The sequence below is a fragment of the Acanthopagrus latus genome, chromosome 3, assembly GCF_904848185.1.
Source record: "Acanthopagrus latus isolate v.2019 chromosome 3, fAcaLat1.1, whole genome shotgun sequence".
Classification (NCBI taxonomy): domain Eukaryota; kingdom Metazoa; phylum Chordata; class Actinopteri; order Spariformes; family Sparidae; genus Acanthopagrus; species Acanthopagrus latus.
The window spans coordinates 19,000,510-19,023,923 of record NC_051041.1 but is presented as its reverse complement, the minus strand read 5'-3'; the positions used below and the strand labels follow the sequence as shown (position 1 = coordinate 19,023,923).

Here is a 23,414-nt window from a genome sequence, read left to right as displayed (position 1 = left end):
TGTGCGTCCATTGATTGATGAGGACTCCACTCGTGTATTGTGGTGTATTTTCAGCGTGGTCGCCAGATGTAGACCAATTATCGTATTTGCACAACAATTTTGTGTTCTGTACAGTGTACAAACATAATGACAAAATTGCCTTAATTTAGTATAATTTGACCATTTTATGATGCTAACATTAGTTGTTGTTTTTAGTCCACATTTCAGTTCATTTCCTGGCAAGATCAGGATAGCAAAATCCTGTGTCTCAAGCAAACTCTTTCTTTTTTCTGATCTATCGACGGTGTGTGAGAAATACCGTTTTTCAGCAAAATAACACACACATTATATGCTATAACAATGCTATGTCTCCTGTGACATCCTGCAAAGAAGTACTGTGTATACCATTTACAGCAAAAGAACTGATTTGTATTGTCAGAAGGTTTGATTGATCAACTTGGGCCACTTTGTTATAAGGGAAAGGATTGTGGCCATTGTTATAACGGTGTACCTCCATGCTAGCAGCACCGTGAGGCTGAGGTTAAGCATATCGGTGGTTTAAGCTAAATCCTAATATATGCATGGCAGCATGGTCACAGTGACATTGTCAGAACATTCAGATGTTGAACAGGTCTAATGCATCTTAGTTTGGCATGTCTGCCTGCTAACATTAATGCTAATCAATATTGTATACTAACGTTTGGTCATTTGACCACATGCATGTCAAAGGATTTCCTGGACAAACACTACACTGGGCAGCCTAATTATCAGTCCTCTCAGACGGTTCGTTGCACCCAATTATTGCATTTTTGTGACCCACAGCTTTACTGTTTTGGTTCGCTCTCACTGCTCTCAGCTCTGCTGTTTATGGACACAGCAAGCAGCTCTGAAAAGAACTCAGTATGACACCTGTGCAGCACTGAATAGCAGACAGAGTAGGTTAACAAGTAGCTACTGGAGATAGATTTGGTTGGTGTAGACCAAAGCTAAAAGAAAGGTGACAATTAGACCTACACACATCAGCTGTAAGGTGAATAAAAACTAATGTCGCTCTATATCCACTAAAAGCGTAAATTATCAAATGTAAACTGACACATCTGCTGCGTCAAGTGTTGTGTTTGCAGCTGGAACGCGAAAAAGCCTGTCAAAGTTGCATGATTGTGATGCATCCATCCATATCAACCTCTTCCCTTAGACGTTTTGTGCAAAGTGTGTGTCTAATAACGTCAGGTTACTTCTGCTTTTGCTATCGAAAGAGAACACTCACAAACTGCACAGCTGTGTGTATTTTGTCCTTGTATTTACAGTAATTAATCATCACTCATGTAGTATGGCATTATTTTCCAGTGTGAATCTCATCGTCAGATGTAGGCTGTAAAGATGCCATGCACCTAATGAAATGCTGGATAATTCTTGTGCACACCGGTACACACAAGCCGACTATGCCAGTGCACAGATGTAAAACTCTGTATCTTGCTAATCCAGCATTCCTGCTATTCAGTTGCCTGTTTTGCTGTCACGGCACTAGGTAAATATTGCCTACAATGTGTTTCAACTGAATCAATCCAGCAGAGCCCTGAGGGTTCAACTTGACAGACTCCAATGTCACCACAAACCATAAGTCTCCTGTCGGTGTGTTGCAACCTAGGAGGGCTGACACAGTGACTTAAAATGTAAAGCCATCATATCAAGTGCTCGCCTTGTAGCCTGTTATTTTTTTTTTTACTTACTATATATATACAAGAAAGCTACTACAACTACAATGGATCAAGGTGCATCAAGGTACACTACAGTTTTATAGCTAATTAGTCAGTAACGCTGTCCTCACTACACCCACTCTCAGTCATTATGCATCTTGAGGCATAGAAGCTAAATCACGACACCTGTTTACTCTCTCATCATCTCCCTTGTCACTAACTCACCTTCAATTAATGCGACAACGGGCTCAAGGATTCTAATGCAATTCCATGCAGAGTCCATCATAAATTATAGCAAGGCCCATCTTTTAATTACGGTTGACAAGTGCACGATATTTGCATACTGTAACCTTGTAGTCCCGCTTCATCTCGGGCTGGCCTTGTTTGCTTTCTCAACATCGTCTCCGGTTGAGTTGCAATAAGTTAAAATGCGAGCTGCCTTCGTCTCCACCGTCCTTCCATGGGCATTTTAGCCATTAACAGTCTAAATAATAGACTCGGCTGTGAAATGTTTCCGTTCTGATTAGATACCTGTGAGTCATTAATGATTGCAAAGGGAACACTCAGTTCTTCTCAATTAGATCCAGTCATATCATGAGAACAATCAGGCCACAAGCAGGTAAAAGAGACATCCTTCACAGAAGAAGTGAGATCACTTTGCATATTTTTCTTCTGAGAAAATTGCGCTGATACAATAATTGGCTTATAAATGAGTTACAGGAACACAGAATGCAATCCCCCTCTCCTCCGTGCCGGCTAGCGGTTGTGTGTGTGCTGTTTGTGTACTCATCCACACTGACTGGATCAAGGTCTCAGGTGTTGCTTGAACCACTGACCTTTTCGCCCTCGCGCTCCTGGTTACCTGCTTAGGCGAGCGCGAGCTGTGAATCCAATTGTAGCAATGAAAAACAAGTTTGGGAGAGGAACTTAAACTGCAATCAATTTCCGTGTCAACTCGGAGAGCAACCTTATGTGCTGACAAAACTGCAGCAGAGAGGTATAACTCACTTGATTAACTTGAGGCGCAAAATGTTAAACTGACTTTTATAAAGCCAATACCTCCTTCAGCTCCAAATCCCATGATCCCACTGTGAAGGCAATGAGTCCAGACATATCTGAAGGGGGTTGGTATTCCCACTGCAGTCATTCTGGGAATTAAGTGGCTTGGTTTATTGTATGGCTTCATGACCTCACTCAATCAACTCCCTCTCTCTCCTCTGTTTCTCCAAAGCGGCAACCTCTGTCTTGTGTCTGATAGGGAAGGGCTCTCTGTAGATACAAAGACACTCACTCACACACACACACACACACACACACAAACACACACACACACACACACCCACACACACCCACACACACACACACACACACGCATGCACACACACAGCGGTATACTCACCCATACACACACGGAAATCTCAGAGGCTATAGAAAGTAAACAGGATTAACTGGCTATCCCTCGCTCCACTGTAAACGGCCTGTAATGGCAGCACTGCTTCTAAATCCCTCCATCTATTCCCCCCCTTCCCTCCCTCCCTCCCTTTTCTATTAAACATGGAGGTTAATCCTCAACCCCCCCTTGTCCCTAGCGCCGTGGCCCAGGATAAGCTGTCAGAGCTGGGCTGCTGATACTCAGCTCTGCTCCAACAGCCACACAGCCTGGACACAGTGTATGAATGTGTGTACGCGTGTCTACGTGTGCATTTTTGTGTGCGCTTACTTGTGTGTGTGAGGGCACATAAAAGCGTGATACCTAGCTGTCTGTGTTTGCATGTCTGGGTTTGTGTGAGTTAGTTTTTTTCACGTGTTGCCAAATTCAATTTGCGCCCCCCCCCGCGCCTCCTTCTATACAATCCAATCTCCACTGGAATAAAAAGCTAACTCTGGAGGGCCCTGAAGCGACAAAGTGCACTCAGCACCAGCCACAACAGCTCCTGACTGAGAGCACATGGACACAAATACACTGACCCATACCTTCCGGTCCTAAGCACCAGGTTTAATGGTGGTACCAGGGGCTGAGTGATGAATCACTAATGACTAACACACCCTTCACAGATATAACAAACGTCACTAAAGTCAATGCCTTTTCCCTCCTAGTCCTCTTTCACTCAACTCGGCCGACCTGCCTGCCGTGGCGAGGGAAAAGTCGATAGTGTTCAGTTGGGAGAGGAGTCACAGGAAGCAGAAACACTGCAGCGGCTGGAATGACCCATTGAGCTTCCAGGTCACAGCCACAGTGATTTTCCATATAATGGGAATTAATGTTTGCCCGGATCCTGTAATAGGTTTCAGACCTCTGTGAAGTAATTCAAAATGTGGGGGGACAAAATAATGAAGAACTGCAGTTACTCACCTGAAGGCCATTGCTTCATTTTGACCCTCTTTACACAGAAAGAAGGAGAGGGGGGTGTAACTCATACCATGCAAGCACACTGAATATTTGAGGTTTCAGAAGCAAAGTGCGACATTTCCAAGTTTGGATTGCTTAAATAACTGGATGGATCCAAGTGTAGGATCAAGGCAGTTACTTGGCTGATGACCTGATGTGATTCCATTTTTTTTTTCATTCAGTTTAATTCAGTACAGCACATCTTTGCTCTGTGTTCAGTGCCATCAGGTTCAAGTCCTTTCTTTTTCACAAGGACTCAGACACTGTAAAATGTTCCCCTTTAAAAACGTGATTCTTCAAAGGTTTTTTTTTTCAGCATTTTAAGCTCAATTTTTGAGACCTGAGCTGTCCTCTAATTTTCATCCAAGCATGCCTTTGAAAAAATTATCTGCATAAAATCCTGAAGGATGTCTCTAGGATGTTGTAAGGGAAACACCTTAAAAGTCTTAGCTACTTAGAGGTCCTTAATAACCATTTTCCTCTGAAAACATCAGAGGACCCAAACAGGTGTCTTGAAAGTGAAATAATCTGTGGAGCAGAGGCCAATGACTAAATGTACGGTGATGGAGGAGGAGCAGGAGAAACCAAGACCCATTTTTAAAGGCAGGGGCATCCCACAGAAGGCTAAACGCGATGTGATGTGAAACTTGTTGGAGAGCAGACAAGCCAAACGTCAATGTAACTCTGAATGTTAGCCACGTTGTTTTATTGAACAGCTTCTGTCAACTCCTGTCGACATCTTCATCACATCAGATATGATTTGGTTCACGGAAAAATGTCTCTGCATTGATTTTGCAAGCCAGCCCTCATCACATCTTCTGTTTGTGTGTATTGTTCATGGCTGGGATTAAATTTACTTTGGATACTTCGACCATCTTAGAGGAGAAGCAACATTCTTGTCTTCTGTCCTTTTTTGTCTTCCCCCTTTCTGTTTTATTCTCTTTGTTGAAACTGAGGCTGTTAGTAACTTTAAAGAATGATCATGTGAATGAAGCATAACCTTTGTTACCTGAAGTGTAAATGTACTGTATCATGACAGTTCAAACACTTAGGAGACAACCTAACAGGTACTATCCAAATCTTCGCTGAGCTCAGGCAAATTTTGCAAAAGGGACAAACTTAAGTTTGAAACTTAAGGTTGTTTATGTAAAGGACATGCAGGATTTACATGTGGATACTCATGCGCTGTGCACACTGACTGTTCAAGTACTTCCAAACCAATCAAAAGGAAATGATACTAAGAGAGAACAAGCCCATGAAGAAAGACTGGCTCGTGTGAAGTTAGTGGAGCTATTTCTGGTGCCCTTGTTTTTAAAACTGGAACTCATTCATTCTCTAATCTGGATTTTGTGTGCGATGGGAATGTGTAAGCTCTGCATTTACACCGGGTCAGCCGACCTTGCAGTAGACCTGGGATTTTTTCACCTCGGCTCTGCTTAGATTTTTCGCAGGCTGACCTGTTTTTAACAAAGCGGTGTAGACCCGCTAATTTTGGTGGAAAAAGCGGTATCAGTTGGTGCATCTCCATGGATGGATCAGAATGAAAGTCTTCCAGAAAGAGAACTAACTTTGTTAAAAATGGTTGGTACTTCGTTGAAAGGTACAAGCCGATATACGTACAAACATAAATATGACTCCTAAACTGAAAAACATAATTGTTGAAGGAAACTGATAAAACCATCTGCATCTTCAGCAGGTTCACTTTGGAAATCTGAACAAAATTGTGATGCCATGATTTGTTACTAGTTGCCAAATGGAAACATTTTTAATTTGTTATAGCTCTAGTTTATCATGACTGACTTGTTCTCCATAGCAATGGCAGCTGAGGCTCGTGGTTATTGTAGTTGGTTTTAGAAAAGGACACCCACATATGATTTGCACTACCTGTTCCACAAGTAAGGAGGCTTTATACGTTTTAACACAAGACATCTTATTCAACCTATGGAATATTTAATTGTATTTGCTCACTAGTGCAGGGAGTGAGGACCATTCGTCAACAGTAATGTGTTCTGAAACAGCAACGTGTAAAATGCTCAGTAGCAGTGAGTGCTATATGGAGGGAATATCTCACAATGAAAAGGTTACACAGGGATAGATGTCCAAATAAGACCTGGAGCTCTTTATCTCAGCAACACTGGTTACTAATGCATTATTACTTAGAGCAGACAACATCTCCTCTCCATCGCTCTGTCTCTCTTACTCTCCCTCTCTGTTAGTTATGCCTGCCAGCTGAGACCAGACTGCCTTTTTCTGTTTCGTTGAACATTTCCTTCCCAAAGTCCTCCATTCGTCACAATCACTTTCCATTTCTGAAACACCTGGACATCCCCCCTAAGTGCTTACTAAGGATCTGCTTTGTTGCCTCAATGTTCTAACCCTCGCCACTAAAAGAGAGAAAAGTCTCTGTGTTAGAGCAAATGTAACTGAACTCAGTCTCATTTTCACTCCCTGATTATCTAATGTAGCCCCTATCCTTGTGGGCATTAGGGGCAAGCAAGCATGGAGCCAAAGCTAAAGGGAACATTTTGTGACAAAGAGCTGTTGCATAAAGTGAGAACAGCAAGTGACAGTGTCAACAAGGTAAAAAGGAGGGTGACTAAAGTCAGGTAGGGTCAGAGGGAAGGTGGGACATAAATGGGGTGGCGATGTGGGATAAGTTGCAATTAAAAAAATGGATGAAGAGGAGGCTGAACTAACAGCTGTCTGGTCTTTGGATTGTCCGTTAGCACAGTACAGTATGGGAGTATGGGTCAATGCACCGGAAGAGACGTTACCCTGAACCGCGCCAAAGCCTTTGTTAATCATGTCAAACACACACTTGAAGCCATATGTACTATTTATAGAAGCGCAGGTTACATGCTGCAGGCAAAATCACACACAGACACAACAAAAATCTTCCTCTCGACGGCTCCTCTCTCTCCCAGTAGCTCGCTGAACAACATGACCTTTTTGCCAGGTTTTAGCCAAACTCAAGCAGGCAGTGACAGCCAGGGAACATATAATTAAACATATAACTGATCATGACATGGTAGAAAATTGCTCATTCTGCACCCCCTCTCGTCTTAACAATAGCTTCATCTATCCACATATTTATATAAAGACAAGTCATTACAGCTTTAACAGCCCAAAGTCTTTTCCAGTAACATCCAACTGAACAGGGACGCCATCAGAATTCATACTACGGTTGCTCATCACTGACCTGGCCCCTGGTAGTAGTTTCCTCGTTAGCCCCCCCAAAGTCCCACAGAGTGCATTAGTGACTCACCGGGTCTTTAGCTTGCTGCGCTAACACGGCGTAGGTGGATATCCTGCTGCACAGGCATTTGGTGTGGACAGTGGTTGACGCGAGCGTTTGGCAGCCTTCTGTGCCCCAGTTTTCGGCGCCAGCTTCCCTGGAGGTGGGGAGAAGCACAGGGGACACAAGCAGTGACTGTGAGACAAACAGACACCAGAAAACCAGTCACATGACTAAACATGCCTATAGGAAGTTCCAACTCAAAGAGGAGGGGAGTTTAGGGAGGGACAGAAAGTTTCAAAGGGGAGACTTTCTCCACTGAAGGGTTCACCAAGTTCAACCATTCACTCCATAGGTTTAATATGCAGTGATCACCACTCACACACACTGACAGGCTCTTTTACCCCGCTGGCATTAGAAGCCAATGTCACCCCACTTATTCTGGAGTCCGTGTTTAGCAACCCTAAACACTTTCTTTCTAATCTTTGTTCTTTCTTTTCTTCTTTGTGTTCCATCACTCTTTTCTTGGAAGAATACCCTAAGAGACCTGAGGCCTCGAGGACAAACGAAAAGGGTTGCATCAGCTAACAGTTCACAAAGACCAGTGCGGCTTAAACGGTGGATGGGGATTATTCAGCACTAAATGGTCATTGGCTTTGATGCTCCACACGTTACTAGAGATGGGAGTGCCCAGAATCTCATACAATAGAGATTACACACTTTATTGCCCTACATCTTTCTCTGCTCCCCCTCTGCACTTTCCTTTAAATGCCCTCAATAGAAGGTTGAGCGTGGCCGTCGATCAATGAGACTCTAACTGAGCTAATTACCCTGGCAGCTCACACTACACATTAACCTCATGTTTAACCCTGAATATACCTCAATTCTAGCCACCACAGACAAGGGGAAACATTATAGATGACATGAGAGCGGCCGCAGAGATCTCCTGATGGGGTCCAGAAGGTCAACTTCATGAGTGATGGGTACAGAGGCAGCAGGAAAACATAAAAATATGATTCTCAAAAAGCTTTACAATTAAAAATGAAGGTTTTCAGTTTGAGATATTTCAATTTTTTATTTATTTTTTTATTTCTCAACTTAAAGACATGACATTCAGGAAAAGCTGTTGTCACATACTACTATGAGCAAATCAGGAATTTAGCAACATTTAAATGGAAACAAGATGATATTTATAGGTTGTTTTGTAACAGTTTAAATCGGACCAAACCAAACCCACACTGCCCCGATAAAGCAGAGTAAGTGGAAACTCTTCAGCTCTATTGTTCAATACCTGATGTGTTTTTTATGAAATACTTGATACATGAAGTGATGTTTTCAGGTCTCTTTTTTGCAATAAAAACATGGTTTAGAAGGTCTGAATAGAGCTCATATGACAAATATATAACCTTTTCAGTCCGAAAAAATGTGACTTTTGACAGGAATGAGGCATTTCAACGTGACCATCAGAGGCCTCTGGTTTGATTTCAGTCCAGTGCCCTTAGTCCAAATGAATGGAAGAGGAACGATTCACGGCACTATTGCTGCATAACTGCATTAGCTGCTGCCGTTTGTACATGTCGAAATGGGAATCTCCAGGTAAAAAAACTTTGCTTTAAGGTGATGAAAACCTGAGGTGACTGTGGTGTGTGCAGAAGGAGAACCACGGTAGACTAGAACCTTCTTGTGTCATAAAATGAGTGGCAATAATCAAGAATACACCATCATCATTAGTTTATCTTGTTCTTTCCTAAAAAAAAAAAAAAAAAACTGAAGCAGAAAGATGAAATGTAATCACTGGACAGGACAGTGTGCCATTACTGCTTTAGTAGAGAACGTAATTACCTCCTCTCCAGCTAACAGCAATGACTACTGTCAATAGAGGATGGAGAGAAAGTTTAATAAAGAGTCAGTTATATACAGGATTCACCATATGAGGATTTGCATAAGACTTGCAATAAATCACTCAATAAACTTAAAATATATGGACTTTGACTGGCAATATTGTAAATCTGAACATCCTGTACATCTCGAGGGAAGGCTTTGGTGGCAGTTTCACTTTATGAGAAGAGATAAGCTTGCTTGTTGCTTGTTGTATTTATCTTAAGGGACATTTTGGATGTTACCTTTTCCTAAGAGAAATAACAGACGGTTTAACGTCTAAAAGGATGAATTCCGAGATACCCGTCTTCTATGTATAACCTAAATGTAATAAAAAACTTCTTGAGATGATCGATGTTAGGGGCACTCAGTCGTCTCACTATTATGTGCACCTGTAATATGGGGAGACCATACAGCTAAAAAATATCATTATCATAATTATCATGCATATGCTCAACAAGTAAAAAAATACAGTAGAGACCTTTCTTTCCTTTTTTTTCAGAGTGTAATTCATGATTGGTACTGTGCAAATATATCATGCTCATCTAATGTTGGGTCAATATAGCACAGATTCAACACGTTCAACTGAATGAACATCATATATGTTGAAGCATATTGGCATCTTAACTGAACATTTAGATACATAAAAAAGCTGCTGCATTGTCTTGTCCGCTGTCAATTCAATTAAGCACAGAAAAGCTTAATAATGCACAAACCACCCATCAATGACAACATGTAAACCACGGCACAGCACAACACATCACTCAAGACTAAATATACTTCTGCTGTGACAGGCCCCTCAAACATGATCACCGTGACACTAAATGACAACAAAATATCACCGTCAGCCCTGAAACGTATGTATCTGAAAGTATGCACATATTTACACACACACACACACACACACAAATTCCACTTAATTCATAATGTCAGTAATGAGATGTGAGTACAATTCCCCGATGATCATCATCTGCACAGTGACAAAGACTTCAAAGACTGAAGATCGGAAAACGAGTCACAGCGGTGAAGCCGAGAGACAGCTTGACAGGTAGCAACATGGTGCGCAGCTTTGTGTGTTCCTGTGTGTGTGTGTGTGTCAGAGGGGGAACAACTGTGAGAAAGAAAAAAGTAAATGAGTATATGTGCACTTGTTAGCTTTCATGAGGAAAGTATCACAAGCGTGCACGCTGTGTGATGTGGTGTATGGGTTCCATTTACATTTTTTATCTCTAAAAATAAAGAACATGTACGTGTGGAATCCGCCAAGTTCACAGTGATTTATCTGGTGCTTTATGCATCCATGAATAGAAACCATCTGAGTTTTTTTTTTTTTTTTTCTGTGTGAATCCCCAAGAGATGTTAAGTAAAGTATTAACAAATGGTTTCATTCACACAAGGAAAACACAGCCATATGGACTTTGACCACACATGCATTAATTATTGTGTGTTAAGGAGGGAAATGTTGCGTACTGATTTATGCATTAATTATAATATGGTAGATGCACGTTAAAGCATGCATGTCATGTATTTACTGACACATTGGTCTAGCCACATACAACACGCGGACACACACACATACACACACCATGCACACACACACGCAAACTCTCTGTATTAAGTATTCTGGCAGGAAAAGAGGAAGTTGAGGTAATGAGGAACTGTCTGACAGCTCACAGCGGGGGGTCACTAAACAGCACACCAACACACAGGAACGATGCACATCATCAGTGACCTCTTTGTTTTGGCTGCTGAGTTTCGATCCGAATTGACTGCTGACCCTCATCTACTTTGGCTCGATTTGATTGCTGGTATTGATGCCTTTCAGCAAAAAAAGCCAGCTTAGACTTCCGATTGGTTTTATTTTATTTTTTTTCACCCACAAACTTGCAACCAAGCCCGATTTTTGTTAATGCAGATCCACTAAAGTTGTGGATACACACTGCTGCTGCGGGCCCCACTGAAGTGTTTTTGTGATTATCAGCTGGCTAGATAAAATTGAAAGGACATGGCTTTTGTTTCACTTTTGTTAGAGCACTCAAATTTGCTGTCGCCTCTTATCATGGAAAACAGGTACCAGATGCACAAACAGCTGTGCATATCAGCATAGTTGGTTTATAGGCTATGGATCCCAAATGTATACAATGAAGATATCAACCTGGCAGAATGCAAACAAATGCTAAGATGTGTAAATATACAGATCACCATCCAGTTTTCTAGCAGTGGCATAATCAATACATCTGTTGTTTGGTTTTGACTTTAACAAAGAATCAAGTTCTATTTAATGGATGTTAGAGTTGGCTTGATTCTGACAGGTAGATATCTCTTTGTGTACACAGGGACTGCACAGTTCCCTGTGATGGACTTCAGCCAAAACCATATATTCAGTACACTCAAGCTCACCAAGAGTCTGCAGAGGCACCAGTGGCTCTGTGAGTTCTGCACTGCTAGGTACTTACTTAGGTACTTTGAGCTAAATGCCATCATGCTAACATGCTCACAATGCTAACACACTGATGTTTAGCAGGTGTTATGTTTACCATGTCCGTGTTTGTCATGTTAGCGTGTCAAAATTAGCTACTGAGTACAAACACACAAAGTACAGCTAGGGCTGATGGGAACTTTTGGCAGCAGTTTGGTCAAAAAAACAACAGTTGTTGTGGAGATTTATTGCTTGCAAATGTCAACACCATCTGGAAACCATGAACGCCTCTGCCAAATTTCTGTGCCAGTCCGCAATGTACAGTAGATTTTGAAAAACTGCTAGTGAGCCTTCATATAAAAAAGTCAGGGGATCACACAAGACAGTGAGATAAATCCTCTGGGGACCATGAAAAGATTAAAATCACACTAAATCTGCTCTTATTGACATCTGCAGTTATCTGAAAGGGTAGTGTGAAAGTTTTGTGAACAAGTTAATACACAGGAACAGCTTGACAATGTGGCTGTTCAACGAGACAGTGTCACTAACAACTGTTGGTTGTGTAGTCTTTATAATTATGTATTTCCAGTTTTAGATATCGTTACTCACTTTATGATAAACTGTGACTTTATTGATTTGAAAAAAAAAAAAACTTTCAAAAGCACAAACATATGTGTGATCCATGAAACAATTCAAATTGGTCTGCAAAATGATTTGTTTTTCTCCATTCACCACTATACAAACCACTTTTTAAATAAGGTCCCATCTGACAAACTGGGAGAGGCATGACTTTGGTTCCATTCAGCACTTTGGTTCCACAGCATTGTCTCTCAACACTCAGTTACCACTGCATAACAGCAGTATTTCAATATTTTCCAATTTGTCCCCTAATTGATTGCAGAATAATGTTGCAGCTGTTGGAAAAAAAAGAAAAAAACTTCCTGAACAACAGCATGACCTTTTACGTCTACTGGGAATAAATTGGCACCAACCCTTGACTGAAAGGGCAGTGCTATGAAAGCCAATTGCACCCTGTTAAGAAACAAAAAAGGTTAAACATGCTTTGAATTCTCAAAACTGAAGGGGTTTGATGCAGCTGATGCGAGCAAAGTCACTGCAAAAGCAACCCCTCCCTCTGCTTAGCACTTTGAATAGTGACAGGTTGCAAATTTCTTTCATCCATAGCAACCTCTCATCTTCAGCAAGGGAAATATGACATAATGATGGTACAGGCGCAGCTAATACAGACTGAGACGCACATTAAGCCCTACTGTATGATACTGAAGCGCTAACGTACTGTCTGCAGGCAACATTTGATATCGAGTCACTGCTGAGCATTTAAACCAGTTTTACATGGGAAAATATTGTCCTACATAGCTGTCATTGATGTAATGAGGATTAACTTTATCAGCTAATTTTAGCTGCTGGCGAAACATTGTCAAAACTGATTTATGAGATGACTGGAGCCCCCAAAAAATATAGTATAGCAGTAAAAAAAGATCACACGCCCTGTGTCCATTGCTTTTGTTCGCATCGCTCACTTCGGGCAAAAATGTGCCACCAAATGTGTGTCATCCATGGTCAGAGGCACAGACAAGCAAGGCAATTACACAGAAGAGGGGATGAGAGCAAATAGCGATAAATGCAAAGAGATGAAGGAAGCATTGAGGAATGACAAAAGAATTTCACACACAGATGGAAATCAAAAGCATGCAAATCCCCAAAAGTTGTATTCTCATTACAAAGAGAAGACTTTCAAGTCAGATTGCTCATATGACTTGATAGTGGGGGAGAGGTTTAATAATCTGCACATGGTATTGCAGCTGCATTGGAATAAATCACCACAGGTAACTGTACAACCTGAGATTTTAACAGAGTGAGGGTTGGTGATACACATTGCAACCAGAGAGCTAATGAGTCATGCACAGGAGGACTAGTGGAAACGAGAGTGCTTGATGTAGTGGAGAGGGATTTTAAGGCTGGTGGAGGTTAAGTGGTCTCAAGTGGACGCTGATACCAGTGGGTTAAAAGTGGCTGCTATTCATCCGCATGAATGACGCTGAAAGGACAGAATCACAACCAGCATGTTCGATCAAGCATGTGTATTTTCATTTTCACATCTTTACGTTGATTCTTCTCTCCATGTTTTATTCAGTGCACCATGTTCGATCTCTACCTAAGGCATTTCTGTCATAGCTGCAGCCTCGAAGTTTATGCATCATTTCATGCCTTTCCCTTCTTGTTGGTACGCGGGGTCTGGGGACTGCAGGGGCTGCCTTTTTCACGGCATACATTTTGACATGTCACCTTAAAAGCCCAGGTGTGAATAATCAAATTAATGATGGCTGAATTCCATCGAGCTGCTTCAGTTGAAAGGTTCCTGGTGTCATGCAAACTATCAGTGTCACGCTGTCATTACTTCATAGAAAACTTGAATGGAGTGGAGCCATTGTTAAAGCTCTCTGTGCTTTTCCTACTGTGGCAAGACAAAACGTGTGTTGCAGGGAGAAATCTGGTAAAATAACCGTAAAATCCTGACAAGGGACAAATCATCTGTTTCATTTCTCCCCCAATATGGTGAAACATCTAGAAGGTGCCCGAATCACTGCAACAAGCTTCTCTGCTGACTGTACAGGAGACTCAACGAGGTCTGGACTGGTGGACACAAATCCATAAAAGATCATGGACAGTATTGTCTTCAATATTTCTTGCTATTTGTGATTATTTTCATGTTATTTACAGGATAACACAGGTTAAGCCCAGGCTGCACAGCTGTAACAAGTAAAATGCTCTTTTTTTATTCATTTATTTATTTTTTTTAACATTTCCTTCTCATTTTAGTGGCAGCTAGAAAGCGCAACAAAGAGGAGGGTCAGAGAGAGGACATGACATGCATTGAACCCTTGTGCGTGCAGTAAAGACTTGCATGGCACGCACTCTACCTGGTGAGCTAACATCATGGGTTTTAAGCCTCATGTGTTTCTCCCTATAACAACTTAAGCTTTATGTTATAGATGTGTAATTAATAAAATACATAATTCTGAATGACATGTTATCAGTCCTTAGCTAATTGCTGGACAGTTTCTAGACATTTATTTCCCATATATGTGTGAAAATGCTCTGTACAATAATCTCTTTGTGATGCCCAGAGTTCAGCTTCATGATTGAAGCCACAGACAAAAACAGGGAACCAAAGTGCAAAAAAGGACATATATTCTGGCTGATGGCATTCCTTCTGGTAAACATTACCTCCCTGACCTCCAGGGAGCCAAAACACACATTCACCAGAGGCAGCGCATATTGGCCTTTCACTCTCAATACAGCTGGAAATCACTGAAGCAAATCTTCACATGACACAAATCATCTGCACTTACTCGACCCTTCACAGCACCTATTATGCTGACCTGCACAAAGTCACATCACAGTGTTCGTTTCTGCATTTCAGTGCATTTGTGTGTATGTGTATGTGTGTGAATGTCTGAGTGCATGAATGTATTTGACCCAGATATTAACTCTGTAGCAACTAAGCTTTCCTCTCTTCCACGGACGGATGTAAAGACGGCTCTTAGAAGCGCAAGAACATGCTGCAAGATTATCTGAGGCGTGCTGTCATGTTCGTGTGCGAGACCGCACAGCTCGCGTTTCTAAATGTTAGCACGGTTGTGGTTACTTAAACATGACATTATCAGGGATGTGAATCCCATGTGTTACACATTTAAACAATTGGATGCAAAGAAATATTTGCATAGGATAGTACACAGGTTATTCCTCCAGTACAAATGAGATTCATTGTCTAATAATTGACATCCATTTATAAAAAACCTTAATGGATCTCTAATAAAGACAAATGCACAACTTGTTTAATCCTGCCTGTCCTCCATGAGTCTTGTTATCATGTGAGTTTGTCACACAAAATCCAACATCCCCACTTCGCTGCTGACTCTCGTGTGAGGTGGATGCTATGTCACTGACCTCCACTGCCCCAATCTGCTCTCTGGCATGGACACGGGCTAATTTATAAGCCTCTTTCCGCGGGATTATCTTTCTTCCTGGTGTGCGAGCTAGTCGGTGAACAGCAAAAGCAGAGATACAGGTTTCGGCTACAGCCATTAGTGGCTTGCTGCCCCGACTGTGTTAACACTGCTCCGAAGAAAGTGGCTTCAGCAGAAATTGGATTATTATTACTGATTCTGAAATATGTATGAAAGAGAGGGTTTTTTTTTTCTTTTAGGAGAGAGTATTTTTGCAACCCATTTTCAGATGTTATATTTCATTGAAAATGTAGAGGGATTCTTTGAAAACTGGACACTTTCTGAGTGTGTTGCCAAGGGTTGTCAAAGAGGACTATTCAAGCCCAAGGGACAACTAATAGAGAGTCTCATAAAGCACTAACTCAGTGTCCTCTCAGCCTACTGCCAGCAGCACAAGAGTAGAGAGGATAATATGCGAGTCAACAAGATAAGCATAAGGCAAATACTGCTACTGACCTGAGGTTACATATTAGAACCAAGCACAACAGCAACAAAATAACCTAGAATAGATGTTAAGGGCATATAAATGTTACTTACCCAGTGCCTCCAAACTCTACAACTCCAGCAGGGAGGAAGCAATGTATTCCAAGTGACAGCAGAGAGCAGGTCCCTCTTTTTTTCTTGGCCTGGCAATCTAAACTTTGAACACTAATCACTACAAATGTCTAACATCCTCTTTTGCTCTCCCCGAGGGAAACAACATCAGTTCCAAAAGCGATCCCTGCCAGTTTGGTAAGAAACAGAGCTCCATTCCACACCCACTGATCACATGATGGCGCAATCAATAAGAATAATGCACAGAGTAAAAAAAAAAAAAAAAGAAAAAGATGAAAAGATCAACGGCACAATAAACAGTCCTAAGCTGATTTACATAACGTCATCACTAAAAATAAAAAAGCAGCACACATGTATCCATTAGGTCCAGTAGCCAAGTCTAAAGTTCAGAATTTTCCGTACGGACACTCAGAAGTGATCTCAACATGTGACAGCTACTCAAATCCATCAAACGTACCCTGAAGCTGACTGTCCCCAACAAGAACCAAGCCATTATGCCCCGAGAGTCAAAGCTATCGTGTTGACGCGCTCTCTAAGGACTGTTGTGATGGCAGGGGGAAATGAGCTAAGAGCCTGTCCGTGTCCATAACGCCCAATGGAGGCATAGCCCATATAAGCCCTACTGGCCGACTCCCTCTTGCCACGCTGACTCGCTGTTTGACACAGTCTAGTCTTGATCCCTTCTGCCCTGTCAGATGGAAAAGTGGAGCAAGCCCTATCAGCTCTCCATCCCCTCCTCCTCCTGGTGGCTACACTGTTAAGTGTCTTAGCGTGAGTGTGTGTATGTGTGTGTGTGTGTGTGCGTCGAGCGTTTCCGACAAGGGGGAGAGATAAGCGTGTGTGCACAAGTGGAAATGTTGTAAAGTGGTATATGAATGGAGGGCTTTTCAATCTCAGATGGGGAGAAAAAAATGCCATTCAATTATCTTTTTGCAACTTCACAAACACATCCGTTGTGTTTCTCACTGAGGTTCAGGAGTTTCCCTAAAACAGGCCTTAAAAGAAGCAGAATACGACAGATCACCTGTATAATGTACCTGTGACAGACACTGAATTATCTGCTACATACTGCAATCTATTCAGTTATCACCTTGCACAGATGTTAGCAAATGGAGGACTATTCTAAGACTGAGCTTAATGCAGTCTCGAGGGATAACACTGTCTGCACTGAATTAATTGAAACCTTTTTGTATACCCACTTAACCTGTTCAGGGACAAAGTGAGCTAATGCATACATCAAGGTGCATTTGACCCATGAGAGGTGGATATCGTCTGTCACAGAGCTAAAATGCATGTAGAAAAACACACATCATGTTAATTAGATTATCAATGCGCACTTGCTGAGTACCATAATGTAATGCAATGTAATGCTGTAACATACAGTATTAACTGATGAATACAATTATCAAGAGATAGCCGCATCTGATAGACTGATGGCACTGCAGTCCCATGAGCTGGCATCATTTGACCACAAGTTTGAGAATGAAACATATAGGTTAGTGTCTCAACCCGTCTACATCTAACTCACACTGAAGTGTGGCTGGTCAAGTTGCATTATTGTACATGCAAGTGTTCGACAGAGAAGAAGAATGCATGTATTAGTTACAGTGTTATCCAAGTGAATTGCTCGGTCAAGTGCAGTGATCTTTTAATGTAATTTGGACGCGTTGTCTCCAAGAGACAAACAGCTTTTATGTGCTTGTTTCCTTGTACAGCAGTGTGGAAGATGGTGTATAGAGGGCAATAAGACTGCCAGTATCACAATCAAAAAAAGTGTCATGCACTTGGCTGAGGTCAGACATTGCCACTATGCCTTTTTGTAAAAATAAATGTCATTACATTTTGGCCACATTTGTGTCCAGCTAGGTTTTGGCAGAGTGGCAGAATCTGCCTTTGACTTTCTCACTTCATTTAAGGTTGAAACCTGCCGGTGCCAAAAGCTGATAGCGGTGCCAGATCAGTCTGAGCCCAAAGCAAGCCTCAATCTACCGTGTCAGATTGAGGATGTTAGAGCGACTTGTGCTGCACACCAGGCCATTATTACACTATGACATTGATGTGCAGTGGGGGTGGGATTGGGGGTGCCTGGGTCTTTAACCACTGATCCCTGATCAAACTGAAGACCACTGAGGATTAGAAATGGGATTAAGTGACCCTCAACCCTTCACAAGCTTACGACCATCCATCCATCTAAAGTGTATATTACATTTATCTCTAACTACTGGATCATATTTTCTAAGCACGCTTTAAAATGAGATTGCTCAGTTGCCGGCTTCTAATGCAAAGCTATATGAGCTTTTTTCCACTTGTTTGACAGTGTGTTCCATCTCTGCTTGCTGGAAATGAAATATGAAACGTACGATTGATGCATGAATTTATTTTTTTAGTAGTGCAATGTATATTCCATAGTTGCCAGCAAAGAGGTGGTTTGTTTTGATTGAATAATCAGTGTATTACATCTGGGAGTGGCACATGTACAATCTAACACAGCCATGGTAATTTATTACACACCAGACCCAAGACACGTGCTCAAATGTAGAGCGAGTTCATGTATGTCAGTGGGGGCTCAGCCAGATATCCCATACTGGGGCAGAGTGAGGGTCAAAGCACAGAGATGCCAGAGGGAAGGTCAGCAACCGCATAGTGAAGAGAAGCTGAGCAGCCATCAGCATTCCTCACAGAGGGGAGATTTAGTGAGAGAACAGAAAAATGGAACATAGTGAAGAATCAAGGTAGACGGAAATGTAAACCTGAAGACCTCACTTTCAGACAAACACGGTCAAATAAGTGTACATTTTTCACTCTTCTTCTTCTTCTGTTTTTGAACCTCATAAACTTTTCTGTGAGCTAAAGATGACTGTATCTAGCCGAGCCAGCGTGGCGAATGAACGCGAGTAGGTTGAGGAGACGGGCACATGGGGGAAGACAGGGAGGGATGGTGAGCGCCGGCGATTTGGGTTGGCAGATGGTGCCGACATATGGGCCTGTTAGGGGCAAAATAAATAAATAAACACTCACACATAAATACTGAGATGAACTGTGAGTGCCACAAACTGTTGGCCAACTCAGCCAGCTGAGAGAGAGAGTGTAAATGGGCGAAAGCTACGGCTGAAATTGCCTGCAGATTTCTAACTAGACCACCACCGCTGAAAATCATGTGCGCAGACATTTGTGACGGGGATGACAGTAGGCTTTAGGGATTTGATCTGTAATCTCCAAGTAAGTTTGCATCACCCATGTGCATATTATAACAATTAACTGGGAGAGAGCCACATACCGTACATGATTTGTCTTTTGAATGTGGGTGCATCTGTGGGCACTAAATATAGTCTCCATATAAAGGTCATACATAGACCGGAAAAGTTGTGTTTTCCTCCGTCTCTGAGCTGAACTTCTTTTCTCCCGCTGTCTGCTTCAGCTGCTGCCGTGTTTGCCTTCCCTCCACGTCGCTATCTATACATTCTCCACCTCTTGTCTCCCTCCCGCTCAGCCTCAAAGCTCGTGGCTCAGTCGGAAAGACAGCCAGGTTGAGAGAGGTGATATCTGCCAGCAAACAACAACTGCTTTGTACAACATGTTCTCTGCCCATATCAACTGCACGCCGCCCGCCCAGCTCCAGTCAAGATCTACTGCCCGGAACAGACGAGTGAAGGGAGCAGGAGTGAAATACCAAATCTGTACAGTCAGTGTGTATATAGACACTTCTTTGTACCATGTACAGGTATCCTTATGTATGTGTCATGTATTTAACACATAGATCAGAACTAATTATAAAACTGAATCAAAACACACCAGTTGGCTGGGCTTCACAGCCTCGCACCATCTCCCAACAGCATCTGTGCACCCAAATAGCATGTTGTGATGACTTCAGGCTGTTTACACAAAAAATGGTCAAGTCTGTGCATTAGCTCAAGATGTGAACAACCCACGGAGATCATGAATAGCTTCTTCCTGTGTAATTTAAGAGAGCAGAAAATAGCTGAGCATCACAAATAGTCAAATCGTTCACTCAGTTATGCTCCCTGCTGCTTCAGTTATTAGAACTGGAACAATCGGGTTTTGTCGCTCATGTTCTCTCAAAGGATATATGATTTAACACCCAGTCCTGCATTTCAGTGTACATCACATCAAGTCCTGGTTCACTCCCATCTGTGTGTGTGTGTGTGCAAACATATTACTGAAATCCCTGGTAAACATGTTCAGATGTTTTCCACATCCTTTCCAGTTTGATTTTGTTTGGCTGATAGACATTTCTGCCACCTTGCCACTTTATATTCTGTTTGGCTCTGTGCCCTCGTAACGTCTGCAAATTTAATTTGATTGCAGCTGTAATCTGCCGGCTAGTTAATTGACTTTGCCAAGCTCTGTTCCTTCGTACCTTGATGAGAGGGCCAGTTTGATAAGTTACAATCTTATCCTCTCCATGTGAACCTGCACTCCCATTGTGCTCTTCGGTCACTGGAGAGTACTCCTTTAGGACTGGATAGACTAATGCGATCTCGTGGGGGGAAGCTGAGCTGGCCAGATTTTTTCTGTCATCCATCTTTTTGCCATAGTAGACAGTGAGGGCCAGCAGTGATTGCCCCATGACAAATTTGAGGCTTCTGAAAGCCATTTGCTTTGTCGAAGATTCATCTGTCAAACATGTCTCTTGAAATGTATGTTTATATATGACTAATCTGTATTCGTGGACACAATTTGTAGGAAATAAATGCATGCTCGCCGAGCAATCTTCATCTGCTAATGATGTTCATGCGATATGCGCAAAAGCTCCAGAACTAGTGAGTAAGTAGATCCTGTAAGGGGATTGTGTCATCAACTGCTGTTTTCATGGTGTAATATGTACGAATCGACAGGAGCTGCAATCTCTGACTCTCACCCCTGCAATTATAACAACGGGCGACAAAATGAAACACATCTGACCAAAATGATGTATTTCACTTGGTTTGAACACTGCTGGAACTATTTGTGATAATGTAAGCACACAGCCCAATGAAACTTGTTGTATATAGACAGTATAATGAGTCAATATTTGTAATATGTAATTGAGCTATTGCCACAAATAAATAAAAACCTGTACATGTACAAAGCTACCTCCAGTGAACCACATTCAGGCAGAAATAAGAGTCACTCTGAATGTATCTGTATGTTACTGTATTCTGTAGATGTGGTCACACAGGCACCAGTAGAGGATGTGGGCCATTCAATGATAGTGGCTGTTGACAAAGAGCCTGGAACCAGATCCTGGTTTAATGGTTCTGAACAAATTTGATTCTGTTATTGACAAATAGAGTAATCACTATGTGGGTTAATGGTTAAAACAGCATGATCAATTGTGCTGGTTTACATTATGTGGTTCACTTGATGGTCCACTTTACACAGACAACAGTGTCAGAGAGTCAGTGGCCTACATAGACAAATGAGAGAGAGCCCATTAGGTAGACATTAAGGCTCCAGGTCACTCAGGGTATTACATTGGATTCTTCAAGTTGAACTAAACATCCACAGTAAGTGGAACACAGAACTGCAAATTAAAAGGCTAGCGTGGTGTGAATGCAGGTAAACGGGTGAAAAGATGACCGTAACCAAGGAGAAGTTGCTCCGCCGAGGCGTTCTGAGTGATGTTGCTTTTGAATTCTTAGCAACACAGAGAGAATGGTGTTTGTTCTCAATGACTAATTTAATTAACGCCAACACGGGGAACTTCATTAGGTTCTTTTCAGTTCATTAATGAAATTAATCTGACTGGGCATGGGCACACACACGATAAACATCAACACACGCACGCACGCACACACACACTCACAGATGTGCACTGTACACACTTTTATGATGCTCATGCTCACTTGAGTGTCAGAATCATTTAGAGTAACTTACGGGTTGCCATAGTCCCAGACAACGCACTGAGGATCCGATGTACCCTGCAAGATACAGGGGAGGGGGAGAGGAGGGGGGAGAAGATAAGCTGTTATTGCCAGTCGAGAGGATGAGTGAGAGAAGACAGAATAGCTCGTTGCCAGAGGAGAAAGAGCGATGCCGCATGGGCGATGGAGGGAGGTAAACAGACAATGAAAGAGAGGGATTGAGACAGACGTCGGGAGGGAGAGATGGAGAAAGAGTCATTGTCAGAGGACGGAGCAGCAAATAGATGCTGCAGCTGCAAAAAAAAAAAAAAAAAAAAAGACGTGTGTGTGAGAGAGAGAGCAATGAATTGAGAGAGTTAAGACACAAAGAAAAGGAAAGCCATTTCATGGACAATAATACACAGCAAGTTGGGATCATAAACACCCAGTAGTGGAAAAGCATTCAAATTCTTTACTTAAATACAAACACAGTGTGATGTAATAAAGTAAAAGTAAATAACTAAGAAGCAGTAAAATGTAAAGCAAGGATTGCTCCTTTCACAGTGTGTAAAGGCTCACTGAAGTCAAATAATTTATAGATTCTGTTCCCTTACCTCTAATCATCCTCATATGTTTTATAGGAACTGATTGAAAACTGCAAAAAACTAAGCCACACAACCCCTCAGGACAGTCTAAACGCTGGAGATTTGCTATCAGCTCACTCTTAATCCATTGACTCACTGGAGCCAAAAGCCAATCGTTGGGGGGCGAAAGGCAGGTGAATCATCTGGTAATCAAAGCTCAGTCACGCGCAGCGGCGAAGGAAGAGTCCCTATGACTCAATCAGTGAATCAATCGGGGGATCAACATCTTTAACTGACTCATCACAACTTGTTCCACCCGTGATCTTCAGCGATCTGTGCATTGATTACTTTTTAGAGAATCGGCCGTGCCCTTTCAACCTGCGTGCCTCATTTGCTAAGGATTGGATTGTGATTGTTTTTTTGTTTTTTTTTCTGTGAACTTTTTGCGGCTGTCTGGTTTGCATTCATTCCCACATCAAAAACATTAGGAAGTCTGCTGTTCTCTGAGCTCAAAGTACAACCCGAGTCTGAGAGAAACAACCGGCCAATACACCTCGGAGGAGACTGATCAGGTCTGTTGTGTGAGGTACCCAGAGCGGAAAAGTCATTGTCCCTTCGGGCTGATGCAGAGGAACACGGATCTCTCTCTGTACCAGTCTATTGGTTCTTCCTGAGTCCTGCAATGAGCACTTTGCCTTTGAGCTCCCCCTCATGGTGAAGGGGATTATAGCAGTAATTCAACAGCCTTCCACAGACTGTTACAAAAAACAAGATGATGTCCACTGTAGGTAGACTCACTACATC

The 23,414-nt window shown here is 42.1% G+C and overlaps 1 protein-coding gene across 4 annotated transcripts in view; it reads right to left on the bottom strand.

Moving 5' to 3' along the window:
- The window catches only part of adgrb2 (adhesion G protein-coupled receptor B2), a 216,505-nt gene that overhangs the window by 49,031 nt on the left and 144,060 nt on the right, over positions 1–23,414 (bottom strand). For all 4 annotated transcript variants that reach the window (XM_037091276.1, XM_037091268.1, XM_037091259.1 and 1 more), the window contains exons 16-17: positions 22,061–22,104; positions 7,331–7,457 (exon numbers count right to left, since the gene is read on the bottom strand). In XM_037091276.1, the coding sequence (XP_036947171.1) occupies positions 7,331–7,457; positions 22,061–22,104 (171 nt within the window). The remainder of the gene's footprint in view (positions 1–7,330; positions 7,458–22,060; positions 22,105–23,414) is intronic.